This window comes from Euprymna scolopes, chromosome 18, assembly GCF_053919585.1.
Source record: "Euprymna scolopes isolate OS-2025 chromosome 18, ASM5391958v1, whole genome shotgun sequence".
Classification (NCBI taxonomy): Eukaryota; Metazoa; Mollusca; class Cephalopoda; order Sepiida; family Sepiolidae; genus Euprymna; species Euprymna scolopes.
Window position 1 is genome coordinate 65,373,345 of NC_136499.1, and position 22,402 is coordinate 65,395,746.

Sequence of the window (22,402 nt, forward strand, 5' to 3'; positions counted from 1 at the left end):
TACAATGCCAAAAGAAATTTCAAAATTTCTGTTCAATTTGGGAATATCTATCATTATCAGTAAAGAATAGTAGAGAATCATCAAGAACCATTTATCATACTTGTACATAAATAGTAAGACCCTAATTGTTATCAACAGGTTTTGAGGAACCTTTACTTTCATATTAACAAAATTATATGATAATCTTATGTATTTTTGTTGTGTCAACATAAAAAATAATGTAATTAGCAAAGTTAGTTACTATTTATGCAATTATTTATTGAAATCAAATGCAGTGGCATAAAAATGAAAATTTTAATGATTTTTTTTTTAAAATAAATTCACCAAAATGCATTTTAGTTTCTTTGCTAACAACTCAGCTCTATTTACTAGCACCTAAAACTTCTTCAACACTATTCAAATAGAAAGTCAACTCCTAGTAAATCCTCATTGAAAGTTTTGGAAACTATTTGCATTCAATAATTTTATACAGATAAATTAAAATAGGATACTTTGACAAAATTAACTAATTTAGTTCAATTTATCAATTAATTAATTGTAATAGTTAAATTTAACTTTCAAAATCAAATGATACAACAAACTTGCTCTCAGATAAACAATAAATCTAAAAAAACACAATTTGAAATGTTTTTCTTACCTGAAAACAACCACTGCCAGCAGCACAAGGATAATGATACTTTTTGGTACATCTAGGCATTCTACAGGCTACTGTAGCACCATAGCGGTGGCAATAACTGCATTTCTACAGAGAAAAAAGAAAATTATTTCCTTAATTTTTTTAAATATTTCAATTTTAACCAATCTTAAAACATCAATGAATTTGGACTTTCAAATTTTAAATTAATCATCATGTCTGGTTCATATTAGAAGTTTGTTGCTCAATCAAATTCTTATCTAACAGGGTTTCCTACAATGATTGTGAAAGCCAAGCAACATAGTCAATTAATGTATACAGGATAGGCGCAACTGATCACCAATATTTTCATTGGATCCCACACATAATATACACGGATCACATCACCAACAGCAAATTTCTTTAACTGATTTGGTTATCATAGACAAACCAATTGAAGAGATACCATTGATGGCTTAAACATACCGCACATCGCAAATTTAAAATTTGAATAAAGGACATCAAGACTACCCCACATTCTTTCTGGTGAAAAGGATGCAATGTCTAGGTAAAAAAAAAACTGGATAGCCACTGTAAGGTGTGATTTAGAAGAGACTAGCGAGGGGTACCCGGCGTTGCCCGGGTGTTTGTAGGTGTGTGTGGAAACTCCCGGGAGGGGGGGGGGGGTAAAAAAAAGTAAGTATGAGGATCGAACCCGAACCGTTGAGGCAAAATTGACGTTAACCATTGCCCCACTGCAAGATGCTAACGGAAACATGTTTGAATTTATTTAATTACTTGGATTTGGCAGGTGCCCGTTTTAATGAGTTAATGAGGTCAAGTTTGACTGCGGGATTCTTATTTTCCCAAGATGTTATAGGAAAAAGACTAACCCACATGCGGCGAGCGACAAATGTTGAATATTTATCTTCCCGAAATCGAGCAAATTAAATAGACAGGCGAGCTTCGTTGTTAACTGTGAGATATAACGATTTATATGTGATATAAAAAGTTTTAAAAAGTTGTGAAGCGAGCGACCGCTTCTCTGAAAGAAGCCTTTTGTAGACACACAGAAAAAGCGAACACATATATACATACATTTTCGCTTTTATATTTATAGATTTCTCAGCTAATAATCTATAAAATCAGAAACTGAAAGAGAGAAAGACTTAACATTATCACTCCGGATGCAATGATCTGCCCAAGATAGGGTTGAGTGATTCACAGTGTAACAGAGTCATTAGAAATAAACAATTCAAATTACACCATGTGAATAGTCAGAATAGGTTATTAAAAAAAAAAAAACTTTGCGAGCATAAAAATAATGCAACAAAATATAAACTCAATCTTGAACAAGAAAAGATTGATAAAACAAAGGCACACACCTGTGTTAGACCAGAAAAGACAGCTCGATCTACAAACTTCAGTGTATCATCATCTCGTTCCAGAACACCTTCAGACCAAGAAGCACAATTTCTATGACCCCACACATGACCTGAAAATAAAAGATATAAAATAAATGATAAAAACAAAATTTAAAACACTGAATAGCAAATGTAACAATCAGGTGGCATGAAGTGTATATATCATATATATAACTCCTATACTTTGAACATCCACTTCGTTCAAATTAGAGGATGCTGTTCAAGTTTCATGATAAAAAATGTGCTGCAGTTAACTTTAATTTTCTAATAATTAAGAAATAGGAAATGAAATTTATTGCTATATGATACTTTAAGTATATATTAAGTTGAGTTTACGATATATTGCAAGTAAGAATTATTAAATATTATTATCAGGAACAAAAACATTGAAAATAAATTAAATCTACTCTTACTTGTTAGGCATTTATTACCTAAGTTATCATCTACAGAAATTATACATTTATGTAAAATACGGTTTTTTATTTATTCATTGAATGAGTCTCATTGCAGTTTCTATTTTCATCGATTGAGCTCTCGGGCGCTGCCATTGTATTCCGTAAACGATCACGAAAATCTACAATTTCTTGGTTATGTAGTTTCTTTATGACTATATCTCTCCAGAGTGACATTGCTTGCAAAACATAGTTATCACTATAGTAAGAACTTTTTTCTAAAAATTTTATAACCGTCTCCATAGACTTTTCTGCATCATCCCATGATATTGTTTCATCAGAGTGTTCTTGGTTATTTACATTAGGGTCAAGAGAATGGGAGCTGTCGCTATTTTCATCACTATTACTGCCTTCAGGTTATTGATCAGTAGTTTCCTCATCTTGTTGCACCCACATTTCAACATCATTTGTATTAAGTGATTTAAGAACAGCGTGGTTGGTCGATAACCGTTTGGTTTCAAGAATTTTTTCTAGACGCATTGTGATGGGTTGTTTTACACTATTTTAAATATAGCAATCTGAAATTTACAGTTAGTGTAAATTAAAATTAATTATCAATAGCTAATCTGCATTAATTACATAGTACCAATATTAACATTTTTGCGCAATATCTGACTAAATCATGTAAACTGTTTTACTGCAACTCCGCATAAAACATGCTAATACAATTTCAATGACGAGACAGTTCAAGTTTAGAGAAAGTCCAACTTTAGAGGAAGTTCAAATTAGAGTTTTACTGTGTGTGTATATATATATATATATATATATGATCGAGTTATCTGTATGTATTCGCATAGACAAATTTTAGCTTTATCTCAAGGACAAAATGTCCTAGAGAATAAAACCATATTTGGAATAAAAAAAAAAAATCAGAAATAAGTGGACATTTTTGTTTGTTCAATAAATCTTTCACAAAATACTTTAAATAAAAAAATCAATATTTTTAATAAGGCTTTCAGCAGTACATAAATTGACACAGAAAATGAAAGATTATTGTAAAGAAATATTCTATGAAAGAACCTGCTATAACGAATTATTAAATCATCCAAAGCATATATTTTCTGATTAAAGTTAACTTAAAAAAAAAAAACATTCTAACATATTTTTTTAAACTGTTTGCCTTAATCATAATTTTTCATGAACACAATCTATTTTATTTAAACAATTTCAGTTTTCTTTAATATTTAAAAAATATATATTTTAAAAGTAATAGAAACTATTATATAATGTTGAATAAAAAATATAAAATCTTCCATGTAACAAAAGATGATAAAACAAAGTTCAATTCACAAATAAATTTTAAATACAACTTAAAACGTAAGAATATGTTTCAACTGATTTTAAAATTAACATATTCAGACAGAATGATGCTCAAATTTTGATATTCAGGGTTTTTTTTTTTTTAAGATATTAAATTTTAAAATATTTGTTTTATGGTTTCTAATATAATTAGTGTTGATGGAATTCCTAAATTGCTTAGAGTGTTGTAATTGCTTGAGAAACCAATGCAAACAAATACCCGTGATTTCATAAACCTGATGCACATCAACATCCTCAGAATGCCCAACCGAACTGAGTTCATCGACAATTGTAACAGGACGACCTTCTTCATCATGTATACTGTGGGGATTCGGGCGCCGAGGAGATTTGCTACGCTCCCTGGAAATTAAAGGACAAATAAATTTATTGTGTGATTACTTGAGCATATCTCACATGACATATTTATTATGTTTTAAAAATTTTTGTTTTGGGGATTTTTTTGTTAATACCTCCTCATACTGGAAATCTATTTCCAAAACAAAATTTACCATAAGATGAGATTATTGTTCTAACAGTTATATACTCCTGGAGCAAATAATCTAATAAAGTTAAAAGTAGCACAAGTGTAGAAAATGTTACAAATAAACTGATGAATTTAGTAGTAACGGCAAAAAAGTAAAAATTTACAAGGAAATGCTTGAGGTCTATCTGATGAAATATTAAAGAGAATTTTATCTATATCTATAATTATATTAAAGCTGAGTGAATCAACATTTGTTTCCTCAAAGATTTCTTTAATAATGCAAAACAGTAAAATATTCCATTTTAATTGGTCTAATTAGCTGCAATTTACAATTCATCAAATGACTTATCTCTTATATTTCTATCAGCCAAACTGTCACTAGGTTAAGTTTCCGTTTTTGTTTTATAGAGTCTAATATTCAATTTTATTATTAATTCCCTTTATTTACAGTCAAAAGTAATAAAAATAACTATAAAATTTTAAACAGAAATAGCTCATTAATATTAATAAAAACAAAATAGCATCACAAGTAGCAGTACTATATATTAGATTATATATAGTTTTTTTCATTAGAAATAGAAATGGGATTATTGATTAAAATAAGAGATGCCCAAAGAGGTAAGAAAAAATTAATGAGTCAGATTCTATCAACTTCCCAAGGTTGCATTTGACAGCTTTATTTTAAAATATACAATTCTTTTTCAAATTCAAAAAAAAAAAAAAATGACATCACAATCAGACCAAAATAACATTTACTGATTATAACATTATATCACAAGGTGAAAGTGAAACAAAAACTGAGAAAAAGAAAACATGCAGACATTTTAAAAGCTAACTTTTAATACCTTGCTGGTCGAGATGGGCCTCGAGGTCTTCTCCATGTTAAGTGCTTAGGATTTTTATCATTTCCTTTGTCATCAATTTCAGAAGATGTCCTCCGAGCCCGCTGTAAAATACGCTTGAAAGGATTGAATGCTGGAGTAGGATCATATCTTGATAATAACCCTTGACCCAGTAAACTGTTTTCAGCACAATTACAGAAGGCACACGTACGATTATTGCTGTAATTAGGGAAAGAAAAATAAATTACCAACCATTAAATAAAATTTGAAAGAAATTTCCAAAATGGATGGTTTATGTAGTAGATATTTAAATTCTTTTAGATTCATACAAAAATTGGGTTAATAGATCAAGTGTTTATATTACTAGAGTTCAAAACAATTTAATAAATGTTCCAAACTTAATTAAAATAAATAAAATCTTATACAGGGTGTCCAAAAAGTCACTGAAGGATTGAAAATCTTTGTCATTTTACCATTAATGATTTTTTTTTTTTTTTTTCCTATTTCAGATATTTTACAGATAATATTTTGGAAATTAATTATGAATAAGTATAGCAGTGAACAATGTATGCAAGTTGCGAAATAGTTTTACCAAAATCAGAGGTAAACTTGGCGACAACATTATTTCTTGCTATGGCAATGTCAAATAGCTACCACGTTCCCTGGACTTGACTAACACAGACTTTTTCTTGTGAGGGATATCTTAAAGAAATAGTCTAGGTTATCAAACCCCAAACCCTGCAAGAATTGAAAGAAAACATCAGGAATGAAATAACGGAGTTAAATCACAATCCAGAGATTCTGCAATCTGTCATGAATAATGTTTTGGAAAGAGCACAAATATGCGAAGCTGAAAATGGGCAACATTTAAAAGACATTATTTTTCATAAACAAAGATAGTTTGAATTTTGCATTTGTTTTGTTTTTTTTGTTTTTTGTTTTTAATTTCCTAATGTCTTAGTTAGATTCTGTTAAAATTACAGAAAGATATCAAAAATAAAGAATCTATTTAAGTTCAAAACCCTTTAGTGACTTTTTGGGCACCCTGTACAACAGTTTCTGCCCATTTCAAAAGACTAACTGAGTAGAAACAATAGTATGAAGATGTTTTTTTTTTTTTAATTTTTAAGAGTAAATTCAGAACATTTATTAAATTATAAATAGTAGTATTATCCTACTGTTGCAATGTGGAGATATATTGCAGGTTAAAGTTTTCTTAGAAAAAAGAATTTCAAATATCTTGTGTACAATTTTTGCAAAAAGAATAGTTAAAAATAACATTCCAATATGAGGCTAAGTAAAAACAAAAATTCTCAGTGTCGTGATGTTCTTAAAAAATAAATAAAATACTTATTTTAAATCTTAAAAATATCAATAAAAATAATCTAAATATTTTTCATATATATTCTTCACAGATATTATTTTTTATTTAAAGAATCAAGAAAATTTTTTGCGTCTTTACAGTCTAACAAATGAAAAAAAAAATAGCACCGTAATGTTCTTAAAGTAGCAATACACATGAAAAAATTGAAATAGCTTGAAATATTTCAATATTGGTATGCATAGAAAGAGCTAAATTTTTAAAATCTGATTAAAATTAAGGAAGTTATGGCTATTTTTGTGCCTCACACGTTTGGATATTTTTCCCTCTTTAAGACCATATGCGTTTCGTCACATTTTTTACACTACTTTTTCAGTAAAAATGTCATATCTTTGTTAAAACACAAGACTAAGAAATGAAATTTACCATATAAGTGTATTTTTGTACAAGGAATCAGAATATGCAACTGAAAATCTCCCAAAGTTTATGGTTTCCAAATAATCTGCAGTAAATGTGCATAAATATGCAGCAATTCCTTAAAAATGTCATGTATCCATAAACAGAAAAGAAGTTGGAGAACTCAAAGTTAAATTGTAATGTGCTTTATGTACAAAAAACTTAAATCTAAACATAAGACCATTTAAAAATGAATATATTGCAATATTTCTTTGGTATTATTGTAGATTAACACCTTCTGTTTAACCCCACTCAACTCCTTCTGACCACCCCTCCAAAATGTGATTCTACCTTTTTAGGAAATTATGTATAAAATGCCATGAAAAACTTTAATGAAAGATAAACAAATTATTTTAGAATTGAATGTAAAATAATTTCCTAATATAGGTCATTCTAGCATTTTAGGGCAGTTAACTGTTTTTTTGTCTTTTTTTTTTTAAGATGATTATGTGTAGTTTTAAGAGGGTTTCTATGCAATGAGAATATGGGGAGGGTTGCCATTCGGACTTTGAATTAATTGTAGGGGCTAAGGAAAATTATGTGTGAACATACTGAAAACTTGACAGAGACAAAGCTAACAAAAACAATATTAGAGGGGGGAGCGGTTAGTTTCACAAAAATTTAATGTAAAATAATTCACCATTTCCTGGCTATTCTAGCATTTTAGGACAGTTAACCAATTTATTTTCATGTGTATTTTTCTTTAAGGAAGGATCTATTTTTTGTTTGTTTGTTTTAGATGCTTGTATGTGGCTTACAAAGGTATTTTATTGGGGGGGGGGGCTTGCCACTCGAACTTAGTGTTATTGTTAGGGTTAAAGAGTGTTTTAGGAATACGAACCGTTACTTCATTTTTGTTTTGTTGTCCTAACTGCAAAATGCCGTTTCCATTTCAAATAAATATTTTACAGAAAGATATATATATATATATGTGTGTGTGTGTGTATTCAACAGGTAAATAATAAAATGTTATATTTAGTTTTAATTTAATAAGAAACTGCGTTGCGAAATTTCCAAGAAAATTCCATAAATTTGTTGATTTCTATTTTCGAGGTTGAAGGTGTTAATTCCATAGGCCGTTTATACTACGCTGGAGCAGGTTGTAAAAATATCTTTCGCTTAATAAGTAGAAAAAAAAAAATAACGAAACAAAAAGCTTCCTAATTGTAGTTTGATGTGTTTTCTTTTAAAATTTCAAGAATATTGATATAGATTTTGAGGGTTTGTATTACTATACACAGATTCGAAAAAGTTGTCAAAAAACAAATATATAACAAATAAATGTTATCAAAAGCAAGTTACTTTTCTACATAACTGGATAATTTTTTAGTGTTTTTATTTAATGTAACATGTTTATTCAGCTTGAAAACAGTGTTTACCGATGTTTTGGAAAATTTAAAATGGCGCCCGACTCTTGAAACGGTAAGTTTGTGGAAAAGAGTTAAAAATAAAAAAGTAGACAAAATACTGCTAGAAACTCGCTCAATATATGTTACCGTGACATGTGACATAGGCTGACATATATTCGGTGAGTTTTTAACAGTATTTTGTATAGTTTTTTTTATTTTTAACTCCTTTTCTCAAACTTACCGTGTCAAAGAGTCGGGCCGGGCGCCATTTTTAATTTTCCAATACATCGGTAAACACTGTACGTTTTTCGAGCTGAATAAACATGTTACATTAAATAAAAACACTAGAAAATTATCCAGTTAGGTAGAAAAGTAACTTATCTTGCCTTTGATAATATTTATTTGTTATATATTTGTTTTTTGACAACTTTTTCGAATCTATGTATAAACGAGATTTTGATACTTATTTTGATTTTGAAAAAAAAACATTTGTGGCTGTTCGCAGTAAAACATTGTTTTAATTCGCTGTTCAAAACTAATTTAAAGAATAAAAGTGCATGCAATCTACAAAAGTTTATTTTGTTTTTTTAACCATGTTTTTAAATTTGACGAGAAATGTGAGAAATTGCAACAGATTCAATGAATGTCCGCGTATTCAATCACCGCGAGCGGATATTTTGTCAACACGGTTTTTTAACAAATAAGAAATAATATTTTTATTACGTTTGAAACAACTTTAATAGTTTATTTTGGAAGTATATTCCATAAATAAAATAAAAAACCTACTTTAAAAACAGAAATTACGATTTTTTTATATTTTATTCGCAGTTTTGTCTTAGGGGTGTCAAATTTGCAATGGCGATTTTCCCAAAGATTCTGACACTGCTACAGATTCATAATGCCGAATTGGTTGGGATTGTTATTATACATTCTGAAAACCGAATAGTTCTAAACTAATGTTATTCTGATAACAAAATAGCTCTAATTAAACATATAAGAACATTTATATTCATATTTTCATGTTTTTCTTAATTCGTTCTTGAATAAAAATTAAAGAACGCGTGTTGTTTATACACTGTGCTGTGCTATGGCTGATTCTACAGGCTGGAGCTGCTGCTGCTGCTGCTAGTACTTCATTTGACCAAATTCGAGAAATAGCAATAATTTTTTTTTCGGGTAGGTCCTTTTAAATTATCAATTACCGCGGTCCTACTCAACATAAAATAATACTTTTAATTGATAAAGATAGTAAAAAGATTGATTTACTTACTACTGGGTGTCCGAAGAATTTTTTTTTCAAAATGTTCGATACTAGTCATATTAAAGTCTTATTTTTAACACAACAAAAATAGAAATGGTCAAAAATATTTCGGACACTTGACAGTATTAAGATTAACACCTCTACTGATTGGTTCCCAAATTTCATGACGAAATTCTTCATACAATCACGGTACGGACCTTTAGAAAACAGGGGGGGCCATTACAAAACCTTACCGAAAACGCCATTTTATGACGTTCACATTTTTATCACTTTATTTGCTTAAAACTCTTAAAATATATAATGTACATTCATATTTATTAATTCATTTGAAAGTATATTCATTTCCGAACAAAACAGTAGTAATTTGAAGACTTGAAGTGCTTTGGTTTAAAAAATATGGCTATTTTAGTAGAACTACCTTGAAATCTGTGATTATCCAAAGCGTTTTTTCGTCCGTGTGTATTACTACTTAAAGATATAATAAAATCTACTCATTTTTTCTTTAATTATTTTCAATCTTAAAAATACTAATAAAATATCTTCATTTCTAAAAAATGTTTTTAAAACTGAAAAAAAAAATGTACATTTTACTTCAGTGTAACAATTTTTCCTTTAAATGATGTCATTCTATAAAATTATTTGATTTGTAGTTTTAAAATTACATTGGAATTTAACATGTATATAAAGATTTAATTTAATATTAATTTTTTAAAAAGAACATTTTTCATATATCAAGGCAGGATAAGTCCTTTCTAGCAGCTCCTGCCCAGATGTGGCAACAGTACTCCACCCTTAGACGTATTTGGCTCTTATATAGATAGAGAATTGCATCAGCAGTGAGATATCTACTGGATCGATAGAAGGATCCCACCATTTTTCCAGCGGCCTTGGCAACGGATTTAATGTATGTGTTCCATTTCAGATCAGGAGTAAAGGTCAAGCCCAGAAGCTTGTCAAAACATGAGGTCTCCCCAAGACGAGAGCCATTCATTTCAATTGATGCCAGATGGGGAACAGAGCATTGATGATGTAAAGATAAAAGCTTGGTTTTAGATGCATTAAAAGTAACAAGCCACTCTTTTCCCCATTGTACCACACGCTCAAGATCAGAGGAGAAAGAATCGGCGAGAACTTGGTCGTTTACGGTCTTAGATGTGCTACCATTGATAATAGTGTCATCAACATAAATGTCTACGAATGATGTAAGGATGTGATTTGGAAGATCATTAATGTAGATCAGGAAGAGAGTTGGACCCAAGATGAACCCCTGAGGGACTCCAGTATTAATACTATGAGCTTCTGATTTCTGCCCATCAACTACTACTCTTATGAACCTATCAGAGAGAAATGATTTAATAATTGAAAAGACATTTCCAGCTATACCATAGCTGGAGATCTTGTGAAGTAAACCTTTATGCCATACCCTATCAAAAGCCTTTGATATGTCAAGAGCAATTGCCCTAGAAAGGTAGCCTTCGTCAAGAGATTCGCTAATCCTATGAAATATAGCACATCTGCTGTAGATCTGGGATAACGGAAATCATATTGCGTGTCACTAAGAAGGTTATTTTTGCTGAGATGGTTGATTACTTCTCTATTTAATACAGATTCCAGCAACTTATTCATGACGCACAGAAGACTTATTGGCCTGTACTGAGAGGGAGATGACCAATCACCTGAATTCTTAAATACAGAGCATACTGATGAGATTTTCCAGGGTGATGGGAAGCAATTCTCATTAAGACAACGTTTAAACAATTCTGTAAGTATGGGTGCTAGTTCTGGTTGAAGTTTTTTTTTTTTAGTACTATAATTGGAATACCGTCAGGGCCAGTTGCTTTACGGGAATCAAGATTTTGATTAGCTTGGCAACATCACATGCAGATATTTGTATATCACAGTGTGTTTTCTGATATAGGAGGAAATATTGGGGGTTGGTGGCCTTGGTCGCAAAGGGTAGAATTAGCTGCAAACTTCTTGGCAAAATGTTTGGCTTTGTCTGATGCTGACGAGATTAACTCAGGTCCATTGATGATGGTTGGGATAGAGCACACGCTTCTGTTCAGGATTCTGTTTGCTATTTGCCAAAACTGGTGGGAACCAAGTCGCTGCTCAGCTACTTTGGATTTAACGGACTGAACATGTAGCTCTCTTGCATTTTTTATTACTCATTTACAGTGGTTGCTGGCAGTCCTGAAAGCAGCTTTAGTCTCAGTACATCTATTATGTTGGTAGCTATGGAAAAAGTGATTTCTGTGCGTGATGGCAGCAGCACATTCTGGGGAAAACCATGGCTGGCTGTTAGGTTTTTGTTGGAATTTTTTGGATGGTATGAATCGGTCTATGCCTACAATTAACCATTCCATCAGGTCTGATACTATGGAGAACACATCCTTTTTAAACATGGAACGCAGAGGTAGATCTGATATAAATGTACGGAAGCTATCCCAGTCAGCCATAGAGTATCGATATACTGTACAATGGAGAGGTACATCTGAGGACTTCTTAAATTTCATTTTTATCTTAACTGATACAACAGAGTGGTCGGAAGAGCCAAGTGGAGACAGAACAAAAGCTGAACACAGTTCAGGGCAAGTTGTGAGAAAAAGGTCTACGAGACTTGCATACTAGTCATCAGTATCAGGCACACGGGTTGGTTTGCGAACAATCTGAGTGAGTGCAATAGAGAAATCATGACAGAACCTCCCCTCATCATCAGTCTTGTTTGAGAGAGTTAACCATTCCACATTGTGAACATTGAAGTCCCCACAGACATGAATATTAGTTGAAGGATAAGCAGATAGGACATGGTCAATTTTCTCGGATCTGCTTTTAAAGATAGTAACTCCACTGTTGTGGGGGCGATAGAGAGCAAATATAAACGTGGTAGTTTGAGCAAGTGCAACCCGGAAGCACATATAGGGTAAGTTAGGATCTTCTCTGGAGATGTCCCTTCTTTGTTTTATTTTATTCAGGTTTTATGAAACAAAGAAAATCTATTTTTAACAATAACTTGTTTCTTTACATATAGAATGTATATATTTCAGTTATTTTATGAACCTAAAAAATTATTTGGATGTTGGGTTCACATATTAATTTCTCTAAGACACAAACATTGACAAATATGTGTATGTAAATATATATACTCACACATACATAAGCAAACAAATTTATATCGTAAATATAACAAATTATACAAGAAATAATGACATTGCAGAACCTAGTAAAAACAAAAGATTTTATTTAGAATTAAATATCAGACAATTATGTGTTAATTAGTCATCTACACCAGCGGTTCCTGGCTTTAAAACTCACAACTTTTACCCCAGAAACCACCAGTATGGATGTCTAATCAACATAATTGTATATTAAAGGAACATATATATACATATATGTAACATTTTTAAGATAATTTTGTTTTAAATGCAGATGTTTATAAAATAAGAAATGTATGTAAAATTTACCTGGGCGTTCCACTTGAATTTGAGTCTTCTGAGATATGACGTTCAGATGGTTGTAAGGAAGAACTTCCTAATATTTCACTGCTTGCTACATCTGCAAAAGAAACGAAGTACATTTAAATGACTATTTTCTTAAATGTTAAACAGTTCAAATAACTTATACAGATAAAACTTTGTTCAAACACTATAATTATTTGTGTATTTATCTTCATCGTTCAGCTAAAATTCAAAAAGCAACAATGAATAATATTTAAAATTTATAAAAAAAATTATTCATTATTTAACCTTGAGCTGGCACAGATTTCGTCAGGTATGGAGATGAGGGTCAGATTATGTACTAACTGAAGGGAATTAACTCTGATTTTTTAATCAAGGAATTCATTTCCATACGCTGACTCATTCATTGAGGAATTTATAAATGTGTGTATGTTCAAAGAGAGGAATGGGCTGGACAGAGAGCAAAGAGAGGAATGGGCTGGACAGAGAGCAAAGAGAGGGATGGGCTAGACAGAGAGCAAGGAGAGGGATGGGCTGGACAGAGAGCAAAGAGAGGGATGGGCTGGACAGAGAGCAAAGAGAGGGATGGGCTGGACAGAGAGCAAAGAGACGGATGGGCTGGACAGAGAGCAAAGAGAGGGATGGGCTGGACAGAGAGCAAAGAGAGGGATGGGCTGGACAGAGAGCAAAGAGAGGGATGGGCTGGACAGAGAGCAAAGAGAGGGATGGGCTGGACAGAGAGCAAAGAGAGGGATGGGCTGGACAGAGAGCAAAGAGAGGGATGGGCTGGACAGAGAGCAAAGAGAGGGATGGGCTGGACAGAGAGCAAAGAGAGGGATGGGCTGGACAGAGAGCAAAGAGAGGGATGGGCTGGACAGAGAGCAAAGAGAGGGATGGGCTGGACAGAGAGCAAAGAGACGGATGGGCTGGACAGAGAGCAAAGAGACGGATGGGCTGGACAGAGAGCAAAGAGACGGATGGGCTGGACAGAGAGCAAAGAGACGGATGGGCTGGACAGAGAGCAAAGAGAGGGATGGGCTGGACAGAGGGCAAAGAGAGGGATGGGCTGGACAGAGGGCAAAGAGAGGGATGGGCTGGACAGAGGGCAAAGAGAGGGATGGGCTGGACAGAGGGCAAAGAGAGGGATGGGCTGGACAAAGGACAAAGAGAGGGATGAGCTGGACAGAGAGCAAAGAGAGGGATGGGCTGGACAGAGGACAAAGAGAGGGATGGGCTGGACAGAGGACAAAGAGAGGGATGGGCTGGACAGAGGACAAAGAGAGGGCTGGGCTGGACAGAGGACAAAGAGAGGGATGGAGAGAGGGAAAGATAAAGAGAGAGCAATAAAATTCAAAAAGAAATATGTGACTTTTTGCCTGCTAGTATATATATATATATATATAAAAAAAGTAATAATTTATGTTATCTGATATCTGATAGTATTTTGTCATTTAAGTTTTATACAATGATGAAACATATCTCTGGGAAGGTTTACTGCCTAAATATACTTTAATGATGAAAGATATATTACCAGCTGATGTTGTTTCTGATAATTCAGTTTCAGTTGATTCATCTGCAAGGACATCATCCGGAATCAAACTTGATATGGGTTCAGTCTTAACAACCGTAACAGGAAGTGCAGCAGCAGCAGCAGCGGCGGCTTCGGCAGCAGCAGCAGCAGATGTTGTTGATTCATGATGAAGCTTGAACAAGGTGGAGTCCATACCTTCGGAGCTAATATCCATAGCCGTCTCAGGATTGAACACTTCAATGGTAGAAGTGTATTTTGGCTTACGCCCGGAAGGCTTCACTCGACTAAAAATGAATATAACATCATTAAGGAATTAAATATATTAAAAATACTAACATTTAATATTATTTTTTAATATAATATTGATAATCTTATAAACTTTTTAACATTTAAAAGCATGAAATAAATAATTAAAGATTTCTTTAAACTAGATTTCTAATTCTTTTAAAAACATTTCAGTAACCCTCTAGCAGGATGACGAAGAAAGGAGTCACTGATGCGAAACCAAATTTTAATTAAAACATTTTTTGTTAACTATTTTAAGACACTAACTGAAGTTTAACTCTACAAAATTTTCCAAGTAATCACACTTGCATAAACATTTACAGAATGTTTGATAGCATTGAAGTATTTAGGGGTTCCACCTCTTTTTCAAGAGCTCCTTAAGAGAGCATGAACAACCAAGTGAATTTTTTTAAATTTTATTGATTGCTAAAAAAATGTTTACTTTTAATTTACCAATGACTGATATAGACTTAATTCCACAAAACTTTTCAAATTTATAACATTTTCGCATTTTTTAACAAAATTTTTTATTTAAAGCATTTTGAAATTTTGTCTCTCGTTATTAAAAGTTACAAATGTATCTCATTATTATAACTCCCTTCTAATAAGGATATTTCCGCTGGTTTGTTTATGCATCACACAATGGAATACCAACATGGTATATGCTCAATTTAGATTTAAAAAATGAGCTTGTTTATGGTTGCAAAATGTCAATTATTGTTGCAACAGCATTTGAATACTTGTGGACCTGAGCACTCACTCAGACAAGTCACCCTGATACTTGTCAACCAGATCAGCTGCCTTAATAACTGTCTTACACCACATAGAGACAGAATTAGAAATACAAAGGCCATTAGAAATTATGTTGAAGGGTCATAACATTTAGAAGAAATTGTTTAAATACATAAGCATGATTTGACATGGTTTTAAAATGTTCTTTTCTTAAAAGCAGGGCTCTATGGACAAATTTATCTTTAGTTGCCCTGTGACAACTGAATATTTTTATTTGCTAGCCAAACTCACATGATTTTTAGAATATGATATCTTCGTTCTGTGATGAGTATGTACATTATAAAGATTTTTCTGTGTTGTTTTAATACGTGTAATTCTAAATATACAACAAATTTTATGTTTGATATTTGAAGATATAAACATTCTGATTTCTTAAGATATTATTTTAAAGTCTTTGTTAAAAAAAAAAAATAAAAAAAGAGTACATTGCTCTATTAAACTTTTACTGTTTAAATAATTTAACTTTCAAATGCGACCGTTTCACTCGCAATGTAGAGCCCTGAGAAGCATTTGTACATCTTTTGAGAAATTTTGTCAGTCAGTAATGCTAAAAATCAAAATATTTTCATCATTGAATGTGCAGCTTGAATGGTTTGCATCTTAATAAATTCCTTGTTGATGAAATTTAATTTCTTCATAATTAGAAATGAAAATGCTTTTATAACCAAGGTCATCATGGTAGCTTCTCTCCCTTCAAGAAAAATTAATGATTTACCTTGACGGCAAAACACTAGAAATCAAAAAGTTCAAGTATACAATAGATTCTTTGCTTTTTGATAATTCTTAAGATTTTTTTTTTTTTTTTAGAAATTATTTAAACCAAATTGTATGGAGGGGAAGGGAAGTAGAACTTAGTTTAATATTGAATAAATGATCCCTTTATAAAATAGCAATTTATGTTATCAAAGAAAGTTTATTCACAAGGTAGAGAGTTTGAATAGTTGTTTTTTTGTTTTTGTTTTTTAAGAACAGGTGTCAAAAATAAGAAAAAGAAAGACATTTATACTTTGTTCACAAAAATAGACAGGCAAGAACTAACTCCTCCTAGAGCGTTTGGAGATAGACACCCATAATCATATATACTCATAACCTACATTACTCTGAATATTTGGATAATTATATTTCATTTGGATCAAAGGTGGCAGATTATTATAGAGGCTTGCATTTGTGCTTACCATCTATAAATATAAAATATATTTCATTTTAAACAATAGAAATTAAAAAATAGAAATCTTAATAAAGGGTTCAAAACTTGAAGGTACAGTGGTTCTCATTGATTCCTGAGAAATGCAGTGCTGATTGTACCACAAGAATATTAAAACCTATAAATTTCCTAAAATTTATTTTAATTAATGTCACTTTACTTATACCCAAAAAAATTGAATATTATAAAATGTAAAAATAGAAACGGCATAGACAGTTCCTGATTCAATCTCAGATACTCCTGGTAAACACCCACTAACATATATCCCATGCATTTCAGCCTAAAAAATCCTTATAGGGTGATGAAATGCTAAAAAAATCTGTATATCTTAATTCCCATGTCTATTTTCATAACTTTGTATAATTAAAACTAGCATTCTCATTGGATCATTATTATTCACATTGTTTCGGACAATGAAATCTTTAAGTATGTCTTGTCTAACTTGAGAATACATTATATTGAAGTTCAACTAGTTGGTTTCCAAAGCTTGAAGATCAGCAATTTTATCATCCAAACCATTGTGAATATAACCAGATGAAAATATTAGTCCAAATAATAAAAATTCTCAATTCTCATCTCAAAAATTCAAAAACATAAATACATGTATTAGCTGCTACCACGTGGCCTGTTAAACACAAGTTTAGAAACTGACAATCACCATGAACTTACAAGATGTATACAAAAATTTGAACAACTGATTGATAAACAAAAAAGATTTATAAAAATTAAAACTTATTGAATTTCTGCAGCAGTATTCTCATGAATTAAATTTCAGAGCTGTGCTACTGGATGAGGGAATTGCTTTTGGTTAATATTTAATCAAACATTAGTGACTTAGTATAAACATTAGTGTAAAACAAGAAACAAGTTAGTACATATATTTGAAATACTTGAAATGAGATTTGGATAAACTGAATCTTTTTGAGAACACAAATATACTTGCTTGGCTGGACATTAAAATTAATAAAAAATAAATATAACAATCTTTGAAATAGATAAACTATCAAAAATATTCTTGTCCTTATGAAGTGCTTGCTATCATCATGAGTATCTATTTATATTTAATGTTTTTTCTTTATCTTATCACACAACAGATACTTACTTTTTCTTCTTGCCAAATTGTGCAGATGCTTCCTTTCTTGGTCTACCAGGTCCACGCTTCGGTTGTACAACAGCTGCACTATTGCTACTACTAATAGTAGTAGTAGTAGTAGTAGTGGCCGTGCTACCGTTTCCTACGGGTTCTTTTTGATTCCCTGCGCTACTTAAAGAGTCAATTCCATGAGATAATGAACTATCTGCAGACAGAAATACACCCCCCGAAGACTGTGAGGCCATTTCCTGCCGGTGTTCTTCCCCTTGCAGACTACTCTCATTTGAAGCATCCTGCAGGGGTAGAGATTCTGGGGCAGATAAAGCAGATCCTAAATGGGGAGTTGAGGTTGATTGGCCTAATCCACTTATTTTTTCAGTCTTCATTCTTGACAGTTCTTGCTTTACTTGCGGCTGCTGCAATTTTATACCCATTACTTGTTCACTGAGAAACTGTGGTGGAGGTTCCGGCTGGGGTGGTTCTCTTTGAGAAGGTTCTGGTTCTGGAGGCTGCTGTTGTTTGGGTTGTTGGGGTTCCACTTTAGACTTGGATTCTTTATCAGACACCAAATGCTCCTCAGAGGCAGGCGACCCAGATTGAGGTTCCGATTGAGACAACTCAGTAGGAACGTCCTGTTGTTGCGATGACCCTGGTTCACCAACATCTGACTTTTGCTGATGTTCCTTAACACTGATCTGTTCCAACTCCGATGAGTGCTGCACTTCAGGCTTCTGCTCCGCCTGCTGAACTTTGCTAACCTGGGACAATTGCTGCAACTGTTTCTCGGATTCTGGCAGTGATCCTGGCAACTTTGTCTCTGCTTGCAACAATTGCATCTCCATCGCCAACGATTGATTTTTAGGCTCCAAGAGTTCTTGCTGATGTACCAATGATTTGGACTGCTCTTCATCTCCTTTTTGATGTTTTGACATTTGAGGTTGTGATAACTGTTTGAACTGATCTTGTTTCTGCTCTTCCAGTGCTTCTGCTTGTGTTTCTTGATTTGCGACTTTAGGTGATTGTTGCTGTTGTCGATCCGATTGTGGTGCTGGTGATTGTGACAGAGTTTGTGATGGTGAATTGGACTGTTCAGTTTGTAAAGATATCTCGGATTGAGAAGATGGCACAAGTGCTGGAGATGGCAGCAGTGAAGATAGTGAATGTTCCTTTGATTGCTCTTGAAGTGACAGTGGCTGTTTTGGAAGAGGTGGAGGAGGAGGTTGTGGTGGAAGTGTTGGGAGTGGAGGTGGTTGTTGCTGTCCGGGAAGAGGGGACAGTTGTTTGGGAGAGGATTCTGAATTTTGCAACTTTTCACCCCCATCCTTGGTTGACTGCTGCTGCTGCTGTTCCCCCTCCTTGACGGTGTTTGACTGGGGTGACTGGCTTTTCGATTCAGAGATGGTACATTCCAACTGTCGGCCTTGGTCATTTTTGCTGGGTTCAATATTTAAGGAGACAGCAGCAGCAGCAGGTTGGTCATCAATTTCTTGGTGCTCTTCCACCAGCTGTTCTTCCTTAACCAATGAAGCTTCAACAAAAAAAAATAAAAGAAAAGAACAGACAATTAATATTCTGTTAAATATTGATACTCCTTTCTGGGACCTAATTTAAATACCACTTTCATTTATTCAATAAAATTCTATTAAAAAACACAAAAACATTTTTTTGTTCCAGGCTATTTTAATCCATTCCGAGTTTTAGAGACAATAGTTAAAATGTATACTTTGATTTGACAGAGGTTCTAATATGATTGCAATACTTTTTATAATTATTAAAACAAGTAACGTGCACAATATGTATAAAAATTAGTTTATTTCTATAGACCTAATAAGCAAAGAGTGTAGTATCATGGTTTAGCTTTGGAGATTTGTTGTGTCATTGTTCATTAATTTACATTTGGGTTTTCTGGTTTTGAGAAAAAGAAAAATTTTTGCATGTTGTGTGATAAAAATCATCTCCGTGAAAGTGAAAAGAAAACCCACTACTTCATAAATTACTTTTTTGTGTGTGCAAGTGTTTAAGAGAATATAACAAAAAAATCAAAGAAATAACAGTTTCTTAAATTGTTAACTAAAATTCAAATTTAAACTTCTTTTTTTAAGAAAAACCTATTAAGAGACATCTCCATTATACTATCAACACCAAGCCCTGGGATGGTAGTGATTGAGGCCCCAAATTTCCTTTAGCTTATGTACAAATTGTACAGGAGAGGGACTTATCTGAAAATTATAGAAATTTGAAAAAAAGAAAAAATTTCACTCAAAGAAATGTCAACAAGATAAAATTATAATCTTTTTTTTTTTTAATGATTTGTGAATTAAAATTAAAACTTTTCATTAAATAAAATATTTTTAATCATATTTAATATCAATCAACATTGTCACTAGCTTTTAATTCATATTTAAAATTAAATCTTATTTTGTAAATTGCTATTTTTGTAGTAAACAAATTTCTTTATTTAAAATATACACATAGGTAATTTTGTCAACAACATACAAATTCAGTTTTTTTTTTGGGGGGGGGGGGTAATCTGAGGCGTATTCCAAAAAATGCATAAGTTTACATTTGTCAAAAAATATAGACATTTAGAAGAAATGTATGCATTAACTATAAGAGGCTCTGTCAATGGACTGATCAGTCACACTTCATTTTAAAATGGTATTCTCATTGATAAATGTACTTTCTTAAAGAATTAATGTTTTAAATACTTGATAAGTTACCAAACAAAAACTATTGACTAATGTGATTCCCAATATATTGATAATCTCTATAGTAATAAAATTATGTGACCACTTCTTGTATGTTAGTGTGCTTCATATTTCTACATTTTTCTGATTTACTATTAATGTATATTTTATTGAAATTAAAAAATGCAAACTTTAAAAAAAATTACAAACTAAATCTACTAAAATGCATTTCAACTTCATAAATAATTCAGTTGTTTTAATCTTTTAATAATTGAAAAATGATTTAAATTACTTGTAAATTTACAAAATTTGAAAGAAATTTAACCTGTCAAATGGAAGATGTATTTCTGACCTTAAAATTCTATAACAATTACTAATTTAAAGCCCTGGAAGCTATTTAAATAGAATAATTTTATAAATAGAGATTAAATTATTACCATAACTTGTTATTTATGGCTTTAAAACAATTTTGTTCAATTAATAATTTACATAATGATTAAATTTAATTTTCAAATTCTTATTTATCTTTATATATATATATAATATAAAGCTGAACATCTGTGTGTGTATGTGTGTGTCTGGTCACGAATAGGCTCCTATATGGTTTACTAGTTTAAAAAACTGATTACATATAATGACAGAAGATGTATCGAGGATCAGGAATGGGCATGTTTGATCTGGCAGGTGGTTCATAAAAGTTGTGGGGTCTGCGTTCGTGCCTGGCCCCCAAAGTATGGAAATAAAAAATGAAAAAAAATGTTTACAAGGGTTTTTGATATAGGTGTACAGAACAATACTTTGATAAGTATGTTTCGACTTTAATAGGGATGGTATAATAAAATTGTGGGGTTTGCGTTCGCGCCTGTACTCAATGGAAGTATGGCACAAACTTTAACAAAGACTTTTCATAACTATTTGCGTAAGTATACTTTGATAATTATGTTTCAGTTTGAAGAAATATGGTATAATAAAATTATTGAGTGTTCATTCGCGCTTGACCTCCATAGAATGTAAATATGTCACAAAGTTTAACAAGGTTTTTTAAAAGGGGTGAGGGTCCACAATAACACCTTAACTTTAATCTTAATTCACATTAGCTTTTATTTATTTTTTTGAGTTGAATTATATTGTGTCGAATAAATTCACGTTTTTATTATAGTGAAAACCAAAAAAAAAAAAAAAGTCGGAACTTTAGACAATTCTTGACACAAATTTTGCATAGCTGTTTTTTTCCTTCTCCACTTGCACGTGGCACTCTTTCGAAAATAGATAAATAGATAAATAATAGAAAATAAGAACGTTACTTGTTATCGTGTCAAAAGAAGGAAAAAAGTCCTGCTCACGTGATTACGTGTCTTTTTAAAAACATTTACATAACCTTTTTATTTTTATTTATATATCTGTTTAAGTTTTTTTTGTCAGTGTACTAGAAGGAATTCAGTTGATTACAACCCTTTCCGTGTGTTCTTTACATTACAATAGTACAACCCTGAATCCGACGGTGCAATACTATACCGTTCAATAATGTAAAACTGAAACGAAGCTGTTCTGCTTGAAAAGGGCGCCATTTTCTTCTTATTCATATCGATTTTTTGCTTTAAAAAACTAAAATAATTACGTGTTTACTTTTTTAATATCCCATTCTGCGGTTTCGGATTATTTTGCTAAAGTAAGTAAAGCTTCATTATTTTTCAAAACTGTTTTTGTTTCTTTGTTTTTCGATTTTTAGTCGATATTATTTAGTAAGAGTGTTTAGCAGAAAAGCCAACAAACGACTAACCAAAAAAATGAATATACAAGAAATAAATGTTACCATAGTCAATAAAAGTTCAGTTCATGTTTTTTTTTGTT

The 22,402-nt window shown here is 31.9% G+C and overlaps 1 protein-coding gene across 19 annotated transcripts in view; it reads right to left on the bottom strand.

The window, feature by feature from the left end:
- LOC145297646 (histone-lysine N-methyltransferase 2C-like) overlaps nucleotides 1–22,402 on the bottom strand; it is a 276,096-nt gene that overhangs the window by 221,806 nt on the left and 31,888 nt on the right. For all 19 annotated transcript variants that reach the window (XM_080143768.1, XM_080143763.1, XM_080143779.1 and 16 more), the window contains exons 3-9: nucleotides 17,874–19,392; nucleotides 14,491–14,774; nucleotides 12,966–13,056; nucleotides 5,118–5,333; nucleotides 4,009–4,148; nucleotides 1,999–2,108; nucleotides 638–742 (exon numbers count right to left, since the gene is read on the bottom strand). In XM_080143768.1, the coding sequence (XP_079999894.1) occupies nucleotides 638–742; nucleotides 1,999–2,108; nucleotides 4,009–4,148; nucleotides 5,118–5,333; nucleotides 12,966–13,056; nucleotides 14,491–14,774; nucleotides 17,874–19,392 (2,465 nt within the window). The remainder of the gene's footprint in view (nucleotides 1–637; nucleotides 743–1,998; nucleotides 2,109–4,008; nucleotides 4,149–5,117; nucleotides 5,334–12,965; nucleotides 13,057–14,490; nucleotides 14,775–17,873; nucleotides 19,393–22,402) is intronic.